The sequence below is a fragment of the Chelonoidis abingdonii genome, chromosome 19 (genome assembly GCF_003597395.2).
Source record: "Chelonoidis abingdonii isolate Lonesome George chromosome 19, CheloAbing_2.0, whole genome shotgun sequence".
In the NCBI taxonomy this organism is placed as follows: domain Eukaryota; kingdom Metazoa; phylum Chordata; order Testudines; family Testudinidae; genus Chelonoidis; species Chelonoidis abingdonii.
Window position 1 is genome coordinate 40,473,852 of NC_133787.1, and position 11,317 is coordinate 40,485,168.

General features: G+C 53.9%; 1 protein-coding gene across 1 annotated transcript in view; it reads left to right on the plus strand.

Annotated features, from left to right (window-relative positions):
- The first annotated feature begins 9,988 nt into the window (after positions 1 to 9,988).
- LOC116819568 (B-cadherin) overlaps positions 9,989 to 11,317 on the plus strand; it is a 20,305-nt gene continuing 18,976 nt past the window's right edge. Inside the window, exon 1 of the mRNA XM_032771417.2 lies at positions 9,989 to 10,064. Coding sequence (XP_032627308.2) covers positions 10,062 to 10,064 — 3 coding nt within the window. The 5' untranslated portion in view covers positions 9,989 to 10,061. The remainder of the gene's footprint in view (positions 10,065 to 11,317) is intronic.

The following is an 11,317-nucleotide window of genomic DNA, read 5'->3' on the forward strand; positions in this document are numbered from 1 at the left end:
CAGGGGGGGCTTCCCGGGTGGGGGGCTGAGTTAGCTGCCGTGGGGCAGGGGGCGAAGTTAGCTAGGGGGGGTGCAAGGTGGAAATTTCACCTAGGCCACGAAACTTCCTTGCACCGGCCCTGCCCTCCTGGTGACTGTGTGCTAACCAACATGCGCAGGGGGAGGGACACATCGGCTCTGCCCGAGAGCCTGATGGCAGGTCCCCTGGTTCCGGGACTGTGTTCATCCCTTGGCTGTGCTCAGTGGCAGGGCTGGCTCCAGGCACCAGCAAAGGAAGCTGGTGCTTGGGGCAGCCAATGGAAAGGGGCGGCACGTCCGGGTCTTCGGCAGCGGGTCCCTCTCGGAGCGAAGGACCCGCCACCGAAGAATGAAGCGGTGCAGTAGAGCTGCCGCCGATTGCGGCTTTATCTCCCCCGCAACACCCCTCCCCCCCTGCCTTGGGGCAGCAAAAAAGCTGGATCCGGCCCTGCTCGGTGGGGCCCTTCTGGCTGTCGGGGAGGGTAGACAGAGATCCCCTCACAGCCAGCGGTTCAAAAGCCAGAGTTCCACTGGGCACGTCGGACAGAGACCCAGGAGATAAAAGCCTGTGGAGCGGAAGCACCTCGAAGTCCTGTCAGGATACTGGCCGGTTCTGTATGCAGGGTTGCCAGTGTATGGACGGCACTGCATGGATGCTTGTCATCAAAATGCCGGCTGGCCTGTCGACCACAGGACTGTGACCTGTCCCTTCAGACTGTGTGTTTGGCATTTGCCAGCCTTTCTCCATAGGCTCAGCCCCCTTACCTGCATGTGGGATTCATGTTCCCCCCCCTCCCCCCAAGTGGAGCATGAGCCAGCATGCAGACCCACGAATATGAGCGCGCTGGCTGCTGCGAGGGGTGTCTGAGGCACGTGTGCTGGTGACAACTGCTGTAACCTGCCACCTCATTAGACCCCCACCCACCCAAGCTCGCCTCCCTGTAATGAAATAGAGCCGACTGCTAAAGCCTTGAAGCAAACCAGCCAATGCCATGGCAGAATATTGCCTTGATGGACCACCCTGGAAACAGACATCAAGGCTGTGGAGGATGCAAAGGCGGCTTTAGCCATGAGAGTGTCTCCAGCCGCTGGGCTCAAAGTGCTGTGAACCCCAGGACCCTGCTGCACCACGCCCAAGGGGTGCACGGCTGCCCTCTGGGGTGTACTGGGCAATTCCCAGGATGAACAGGCACTCAGAAAATGGCACTTTCCTTTCTCTGAGAACAGCCTCAGGCCCCATCCTGCCTGCTGTTCCCTCTGTGCCAGAGGCTGGGGCAGGCAGCCTGGGGACTGCAGTGTGCCCCCAGGGCTGTACCACACTGCCTGTCCTCCCAGCGCTAGCGCTGGGGCTGGGGGCCAGGCCAGGAGGCGCCTTCAGGGGCAGGGGGCCTGGCTGGCTGGTGGGGGTTGGACTCAGTGGCATGGCCCCGATGGCATGATCCGGGGATGCTGGGGGCACTAGCCTGGGGCAGAGGCCAGTGGCCACAGTGGGGTGGGAGCTGGGGGCGCTGGGTAGCGGACAGTGGCCACAGTGGGGGCTGGGCTCCTCTGGGTGCAGAAGGAGAGGGGCCTCAGGTGGAAGGGGTGGGGCTGGGGACCTAGCCTCCCAAAGCCAGGGGTTCACCCACTACCCATGGAAGAAGCCCCTTGCAAGGTGCAGACTAATGGTGCTGCCCAGGGGTTGAAGGAGAGGTTTGGGTACTTTGGGACCAGATTGCTGCTGGATAGATGTCCTATGTTTTTAATGGCTTCAGAGAGCTTTCCTTTAGCTAGCCTGGCAGTGGGCATGGCTTGACCTCCATCCTCTGAGTGTGAATGGTGCATTGATACTGAGCAGAATTCAGCTGTCTGGGTGGGAGAAGAGACTAGGTGAAATTGACAGGGTGTAGATTTAATCCTCCAATTGTTTGCTTTTGTTCAAAGGCACCCAGCAGCTGGGAATTTAGTCAATTGCAAAGAATGAGTTAAAAGTGGTTTCAATGGTACACCTGCCCGAGAGTCTCCTCCCCTCCCCCCCAGTCCATAGTTTGCTCTTTAACAAAACAAACACAACCTTGCTCTTCTCTGCCGCTGCCCAAGGGGTGGGGACAGAACACAATCTGCAGGGGAAGAAATAAACCTGACTCTGTACAAACTGTAGGTAAATGCACCAACTAAAAAACCCCTGGGAAACTGAGTGCTTTGCTCTGATCTGTTAGTGATGGGATCTCAGGGGTTACTTGTTACAGACGTGATTAAGTTCAGGCAGAAGTGTGACTTTGTCCACTTAATGCATCATGGAAAATTCTTCATTCTCTTGATCCCTTTGAGCAGTTCGTTGTCATTACAGAGCTCCCAGGTGTCAGCGGTTCACAGGGGCAGACTCCTGTTTACACATACAGGTTTGCTGGTAAGAGCTCTGACTCCAGGGTGGATCAGCAAGTTGTGCATGAGCAAAGGCAGAAGTAAACAGTACATTAGAGAAGGTGTTTAGCTGCCTTCCTCCATTTACATAATGCACACTGAGCTGCTGGTGCTATATAAGATATGCTCATGGCCCCATCATGATAAATGGAATGACTGCTCTGCTCTCCACTGACGTTCTCTCTGCCCAGTAGCAGTTAAAGCAAAGGGGACGCAAGGTGCAGAATATTTTTTTAAGTTTAAGACTAGAGTGTTCTCTGTATCCACCAGACACTAGTCTGTCCACGTCTGGAGTGCTGCCTTCACTGTAGCGACACTGTCCAGTTGAAACATTTTTTTAAAACCCATTTCCTTCCGTTAGGTGGTTAGACTGAAAGAGGTTTAAAAGTCAAACTTGCTTTTCACCATTTGTGCTGCTGCTTCAACCCAGGGGAGTAAACAGTGACAGTAAACGGACTGGCCCTTACACAAGCTTCTGTTTATAGCAGTAGTTCTCAAACTACTGTACTAGTGACCCCTTTCACACAGCAAGCCTCTGAGTGTGACCCCCCTTATGAATTAAAAACACTTTTAAATATATTTAACACTGTTATAAATGCTGGAGGCAAAGCGAGGTTTGGGGTGGAGGCTGACAGCTTGCAACCCCCCTAAGTAATAACCTCATGGCCCCCTGAGGGGTCCCAACCCCCAGTTTGAGAACCCCTGGTTTATAGCGTCTGGTCAGTTTCACTTTCCAGTTGTCAGGGTCTATCCTAGGGGTCACCATCCTTTCAGAAGTGGTGCTGAGTCTTCATTTATTCACTCTGATTTAAGGTTTCGAGTGCCAGTCATACGTTTTTAGAAGGTCTCTTTCTATAAGTCTATAATACAGAACTAAACTATTGTTGTATGTCAAGTAAATAAAGTTTTTAAATGTTTAAGAAGCTTCATTTAAAATTAAATTAAAATGCAGAGCCCCCCGGACCGGTGGCCAGGACCCGGGCAGTGTGAGTGCCACTGAAAATCAGCTCGCATGCTGGCTTCGGCACGTGTGCAATAGGTTGCCTACCCTGGGCTAGAATCTTGCTGCAATGTTAGTTTCAAGATGCCAAAGGAAGAGAGCATGGAAGTGGTGGTTGTTTAGCCCTGAATGGAGGGATTAGAGGACTCTAGGGAATTCAGTTACGGAAAACTCAGTGGCAAGTGCCCATTTCCTCCGCTTGTTCTGTCCCATCGTCTGAGCAGTGGGACAAAGGGAAGCACCCAAAGAAACTGAAAGCCTAGAGCAAATAGAAGGATGGTGGTTTATACAGTCCACCTATGTAACTCACTGCTGCAGGAGGCTAAAAGGCATAGAGGCTGCTGTTGGTCCCAGGATATTAGAGACACAAGGTGGGTGAGAGGTTTCAGAGTGGAGCTGTGTTAGTCTGGGTTCAGCAAAAAGAACAGGAGTCCTTGTGGCACCTTAGAGACTAACACATTATTTGGGCATAAGCTTTCGTGGGCTAGAACTCCTCCAGCTCTTGCTTTATGTCCTGCCGGGGCTCACTCTTCGTTTTGGGTATAACAATAAAGGTCTTCTCCTTTTGTCCTCCAAGGCCTCTCTGGGACCTAGGGTGTCTGCACATGGTTTTGCACTGGCTGAATCAGCCAGTCATCTCTGAGGACTCCTGATGCAGAGCATTAACTGGTGTCCTAGCCTTTGAACTGTGTTGCAATTCCTAACCAGTTACAATGTAATCCTTTAATCCCTCCCTGCAAATGCAAACCACTTTTCACTAAGGGTGGGGCTCCCAGCTCTGATGGTTAATGGAAACATTTGCTACCTTGCTGGCTGGCTTCTCTAGAAAATGTTGTTGCAGATTTTCCAGTGAAAAGGGTCAAGCTTCCATCACAACATAAGGGCCAGTGTTGTATCCCAGCATAAAACCCAGACCTAGCGGGGCAGGAAAGTTGGGGGTTTGTTCCTGGCTCTGCAGCTGGCTTGCTGAGACACCTTGCACAGGTCACTTAACCTCACTGCCGCTCAGTTTCTCTGTAATAAAGACAACCCGCCCCTTCCTCTGGAGGGTGCTGGATGAGTGCTTCAATTTTGATTACAACTACAAAAAGTGTGTTTTTTTTTTTTTTTTTTTTGTCCTGCTGGTAATAGCTCACCTTAACTGATGACTCTTGTTAGTGTGTGTATGGTAACACCCATTGTTTCATGTTCTGTGTGTGTATATCTTTTTCTTCCTACTGTATTTTCCACTGCATGCATCTGATGAAGTGGGCTGGGTCCTGGTTCTTCTGCCAAGCACGGCAAGAATCTGGGTGAAACCAAGCTCTGCAGTGGGTGGCTGTGGACTCTCTGGTTTCACTGAAGATCGATACTGGAAATTGGATTCTCATGTTTTGTCATGCTGGGGACTGACCCGGTTCCCAATAGCCATGAGCCAGATCCTGCTTCCCTTTCTCCCTGAGCCAGTGGAGCTACTCAGAGTGAGCAAGGGCAGGAGAACTATAAGGGGCTTAGATCATTGGTTTTCCAAGCTGACTCTTACAAAGCACTTGTCGGAGTGATGGTGTGCGATCCAGGCCTGCCTGGGCTGTGTTCTAAGGGTCTCCTTTAGCTTCTAGGCCTGGCTCCAGACAAATGCAGCGACTCCGGAAAGCCCATAGGATGGGCAGTCTGGGAATACTGACTTGCAGGGCATGGTAGGAGTAGAGAAGTGGTAACAGAACTCCCCTGAGATCTGGGTGCTGCCCCTGCAGCTGATCTGCTTCCAGTGCAGAATGCTGATTGATCAATTCGCACCTGCCAAAGTCAGGCAGAGACCAGTGCTCCCCTAAGGAAAATGCCCTATTCCCATACGATTTGAGGAAAGACTGATCCAGGGGTGGTGGCAGAGGCCTTCAGGGGTTGTCAGTCCATTCAGGGCGTGCAGAGACTGTCACTTCTGTGAAGGCCTGGTCTGCTCATGCACCGGCATTGGTTTAATGAAAGGCATGATGGGTTGAATTGGTGCATCTGTGGGTAGATGCTCATGGGGTTTAAATCTGGCTTATCTGTGTAACTTTCAATGATAAATCTATGGGCTCACGCTCAACCAGTATCACCAGTTTTAAACCAGCTGAGTTTTCCCCCAGGGCTTTGCCTCAGTTTAACAAATCAGGTTTTTAGGAAGTCTGGGTGAGGGCAAGCCAGGTACAAGGCAAACTGCTCCACGCACTGTTCCTGTGTGCTAGAAGAACTGCATGATCTCTAACTCTGATCAGGGTGTCTGGCCATCTAGTTAACTCTTCTCCATGACGAAATAAGGCTTTTACAAACACAAAACACAGCCAAAAGCCTTCTTCACTTCGAATCAGTGTCCCATGCTGGTTTCTGCCAAAATTTCCCCGCTCCCTTGCTTGGGTTCATGGTTCTAACCATGAAGCTTTTTGGTTCCCATCAACGTGGATTGACACTGAACGTCCCAACACTTGTTTGTTTCTAATACTTAGTGGGAGGGAATTGGCCTGAGGCTGTTACCCAAAACAGCAGCAACCGTAGCCTGCTGTGGTGGTGGGAAGATAGATGCAAGCACCTTTCCATTCATGTATCCAGCCAGCTTCCACCTGCTGTGTGACAGGTCTCTGAGAGCATGCATGGAGGGTGACTTGCCTCAGTGCTGGTGGCCAGGGAAACCACTTATCTGCTAAGGGATCTGCTGCCTAAGGAGGCAAGACCCCCTCCAGGGCTGACGGGTTCTCAAACTTCACTGCACCACAACCCCTTCTGACGACAATAATTACTATGTGACCCTGAGCGCTGCCGACCCTGGTTGGTGGGCCAAAGCCCAAGCCCCTCTGCCCCAGGCAGGGGGCTACAGCTGAAGCCCAAGGGCTTCAGCCCTAGGCCCCATCAAGTCTAAGCCATCCCCAGACACTCCATTAAAAGGGGTTCCTGAATCACAGTTTGAGAACCAGTGGGTTAGGTGTTAATAGATGGAGAAACATTTCCCATTGTACATTGCTCATTAGAAGCAAACAAAACCACTTCCACAGGCGTGGGACTCATGCTACCATAAGTATGGACAGAGGAGAGCATTGCATGCGTTTCCGCTGTGCCCTCTGGGGCTGGTGGATGGGACAGCGAACGTAGCACTTCTGCACGCCCTAGGAGTGGTTCTGTGGTCAAAGTCCTGTTTAAAACCAGCCCGGCTTCCTTCCCTGATGCAGGTGACTGTTAGTCATGGCTGGTATAGGGGAAAGAGGACAGATAATGAAGGCCTCTCTTCTTCAGCAGGAGAACAGAGAGAAAATATCTCCTGTTCGGATAGCGGAGTGGGGGTCCCCTGAAAGATGAAATGTCCCCATAACTTTGCCAGGCACTGGAACGATTTGTATGAGTGCTGAGAGCCATTGAATCACAGGGGGAGGGATAGACTAGTGGTTTGAGCATTGGCCTGCTAAACCCAGGGTTCTGAGTTCAGTCCTTAAGGGGGCCACTTAGGGACCTGGGGGAAGAATCTGGCTGGGAATTGGTCCTGCTTTGAGCAGGGTGTTGGACTAGATACCTCCTGAGGTCCCTTCCAACTCTGATATTCTATGATTCCAATTACTAAGGTATTATCAACCCGTAAACCCTGAGTAAGGTGGAAACCACTTCAAGCCAGGAGGTGTGGCTGGATCCCCAGCACCCTAGTTCCACCTCCTATAAACTTTGCTGCATCACTTGCGCCCCTCCCCCCCATACTGTCCTGGCGCACATGCAGCACTTTGGGATATTAGGTGCTCTGGATCTGACACTTCACAGCCTGAGAAGCCTCTGAGTGAGAAGTTCTTAAGTTGTGCTGCTGTGTAATTGCAAGATGGGCTGTGAAGGGAGCCTTAGCCATGGGTGCTTGGAAAGTGCCTGTCATACACAGCACTTGGTCTGATGTGTGAGGGACACTCAGCTACCCTCTCAGCCAGCAGCCCACTCTGCACCCTCAGAGGCTTTTGCTTTAATGTTGCTATTCCTATGAAGGCTGCACTATTGATTGTCTGGGCCCTGCTAGGATGCATTTCCCACCCCGGCCATACAGCCATGCTGAGCAGGGGCCAGCAATGGGAGGCTACCCAAATCGGAGGGGCAATGGCTCACCCTGCTTGGGAGCTGGTCATGTTGCTTCTCCAGCTGGGGGCTGCAGGTTGTGGATCCCGCCCCCCACCCTCTAAACTGCTCCCTGTTTGGTGCTGGCAGGCCTAGAAGGAGAGCCAGAGAGGCCATTAAAGCAGGGCTGTACCGTGAAAGCTTTTAGTGACACCCCCCCCCCCACCTGGCGCTCACCGTGCAGAGCATTAATAACTTAGTGCACTAGCTGGGATGGGCTCTGCGGGGGTGGGGGGAAATTAGGCAACGCTTCATTTCCTTGGGGTGAGATCCGGGAGTTGAGGCAAGGAGTCCCTTGCCCAGTCGGCGCTCTGGGGGCTGGCCCCTGGGAAGAGGCAGGTGGGTCTCACCTATGTTAGTTGTAACCACTTGGGATGGTTGCCTGAGTGGGAGCATCCGCATTCCAGACCTTCCTTTCCCAGGTTAATCACCCGGCTTCCTGGGGAGGGGAGGGCGTGGGGTCCTCCAGCCATTTCCTGCTGATCTTGGAGCTGTGATGACAAAGCAGTGGGGCTGCCATTAGCCCTGGGCTTAGACAGCCCCTGGGACTCCCTGCTGTGCTGGGGCAGAAGGGAGGGAAGGAAAGCCTGCATTCAGCATGGGGAAGACAACTCAGCTCCCCTTCACCCCAACCCAAAAGTTGGGGCTTACATTAATAAATGCAGGATATGTGGGGTCTGGAATGGAAGCTGGTTTTCCTGCCGCCCCCCCCCCCCCCCCCCCCTTAAAAAAAGTTGCTGATGCCCCGGTCAGGGTATGATTTCGAGGGGAGTGTGCAGCAAACCCCTCCAGTGGCTCCTGGGCTGTGAGCTATGGGAATCCCCTTCCAGCCTGTGCCAGCAGCTCTGAGTGGCTGGGCCTGCAGAGCTACCGGCCCTGCTGTGCCCACCCAGGCTCCTTACCGGATAGTCCCAGCGTGGGCCCCACGAAACCCACCATAAATCTCACCCCAAGTGAAACCATTTTACACCAACCCCCCAGGAGCCCAGGGCCGTTCCCAGAGCCCAGCGCTGCTGTTTGCGCTGCTGGCACCCAGTCAGGAGAACTTCGCTTGTTTGCTGTGGCAGAGGTGCTGCTGTCCCCAGGGCCAAGGAAACTGGAGCAGGGGCGCCCTCTGGCAGAGACTGGGACCTCAGCTAGAGCCTGAGAGACTCACTGACGTAACGGTTACCATCAGTCTGTGCCTGGCCAGGATCCCTAGGTTGGGGGTGGGGATGGGGTTAGCTGTTGGAAGCTGGGCCTATAGCTTTGGTTAGAAGCAGTGTAGGATGGGGTGGGATGTTATGGCATCTGGAAGACTACGGGGGGACACGTCTCTTTCGAGAGAGCTGCAAATGGCGTCTATAACATCTGAGATCTCACGTCAAGCAACGTTGCTCCAAAGCAGCCCCTGGGCAGCATCTGCTTTAACTCGAGTGTGAGCCGGCTGCATGGCAGCCTCTGAGGCCTGGCTGAGGCGCTTTCCTGGCCTGGGTTTCCCAGTGGGTGATCGGCCGTACAGCTCGCCGTTGGTGTGTATGTGGAAGACTCTGCGAATACGCAGGTCACCACTCCCCCCAGTACTCCAGGGCAGAGATTATGTCCCAGTTGCTGCTGCTGCAGAACCTCCATTGAGAGTGATAATGCAGCCTCGCTCTTCAACCACCGTATCCCTGCAGTCTGAGAACCTTGCTGACGACCCCCCGGCCCAGTGCTAGCAGGCACTGAACCCTGCGGTCTCTCCCTGCCCTCGGCAGAGCAATTCGTCGTGAGGCCAAGTTGCTAAGGCTTTGTGGCTGGGGAGCCATGTAGTGACTAATGGGTTAGTAATGGGCCTTGGCCCTGAGTCCAGGATGTTCTGCTCTGCTGTAGCCTGGCCTCTGAACTGCTCGCAGACTCGCAGGTTGGAGCCGCCATTCTGCTGGCTGCTGTAAAGGATCCAGGTTCTGCCTGCGCTTGGTGGGTGGCAGCTCAGTGAAACCACCTGCCCTCAGCCCACTGCTGCAGGCAAGGAGGCTGGCAAAGCTCAGTCTTTAACACCAGCCCTCCTCGTTCGCCCCTTTTGCGTTCTCTGCAGTAGCTTTGGCTCACTTTTGGCCTGCACTTCCAGAGCTCCAAAACAGGAGAGCAGGCTGCTAAGTGTCTAGAACGAGGCCCACGGAGCCCGGCGCAGTGTGGGAGATATGGGCGCCAGGCTGGCGGGGCTCTGTCCAGACAGAGGGACTTCCAGCTGCTGGCTGTCCTGGTATCTAGTGGGGCAGGGACTGGAATACACAGATGGGCAGGTGGCTCTGCTTCTAACCCCCTTCTCCTGTTGAGCTTTGCTGTCTCCCTCTCTGCAGTGAGCTTCCAGGGCTGCGCAGGAAGGAACCGGACAGCGTACCTGTCAGATGACACACACTTCAAAGTGCACACGGATGGAGTCGTCTCAGTCAAACGTCGCCTCCATCTCCACGGGCACAAAAAGAGCTTTTTCATCTATGCCTGGGACTCTGCCAGCAAGAAGCACTCTGCCAAGGTTACTGTGAAGAGAGAGGGGCACGTGCACCGCCACCACCAGCACATGGTACGGCGACAAACCCAGCGGGGCTGGCTCGCATGACCTGTCTGCCCTGGCTCTGCCTGTCTGACGCGGTATCCATTGGGGGCCATTGTGTCCCTTCAGGCCCAGAGGGTTCCCCCAACGCTGGCCCCAGGCCAGTCTGGGCTCATCCTCTGCAAGCAAAATGGCCTCTGTCCCCTGAGTGCCTGCACTGCGTGGCTGCCGGTGCTGCCTCTGCCTTGCAGAGCCTGGGTGGGACACCCGGGGCTCAGGTGGCACTCTGCCTGCTGCCCTGGGGGAGGAGGGCGGCTGTCAGCTATTGGGCCAGGATAAAGCTCCTGGCAGCCGTTGAGCCCGCAGCTCTCTCCTGGGTCTGGCTTACTTTACAAACAAGAGCAAGGAAACTCAGTATCCTTGGGCACCACCAGCTTCGGCCCACTGGGAACCAGAGGCCATGTCTTCCCTCCCTGAATACTAGAGTGGGGGCATCCCTGACCCTGGGTGTCTCCATTCTGCTGCCTCCTCCATGTGGGCTCCTGTTGGTCGTGTGCCCTGCCACTACAGCTCGGCGAGAGGAAAGGCCAAGGTGAAGCAGAAGGAGGCTCTGGTCCCGCGGAGGAGCAAGAGTGAGCACAGCGCTGCAGGGACGCTGTCCTCCAGAGCAAAGCCGAGTCTCCTGTCAGGGAGCTGCTGCACTAAGGGGCAGAGGGTTGGGGTGAAAGGGAGGCTGTAAATTGCAAGCGCCTGGAGCTGCACATCAGCAGGAGCTAAGGACACTCAGCACCTGGCAGGACTGGCGCTAAGTTAGGAGCTTGGATCTCTTCCAGCTCTGGCTCCCGTGCTCTGCAGCTGGGCTCTCAGATTGGCACTATGGCTGGTTGTCTGCACACATCTGCTCAGTGTGCAGTGGGCGCCAAGTGAGCGAACAGGGTGGTGGGAACCACTAGGAAAGGGCTAGATAATGAGCCAGAGAACATCCTAATGCCATTGCATAAATCCCTGGTACACCCACACCCAGAATGCTGATAAATGCAAAGTAATGCACATTGGAAAACATAATCCCAACTAAAAGTAGCAAAGAGTCCTGTGGCACCTTATAGACTAACAGCCGTTTTGGAGCATGAGCTTTCGTGGGTGAATACCCACTTCGTAAGATGCATGTAGTGGAAATTTCCAGGGGCAGGTATATATATGCTAGCAAGCAAGCTAGAGATAATGAGGTAGTTCAATCAGGGAGGATGAGGCCCTGTTCTAGCAGTTGAGGTGTGAAAACCAAG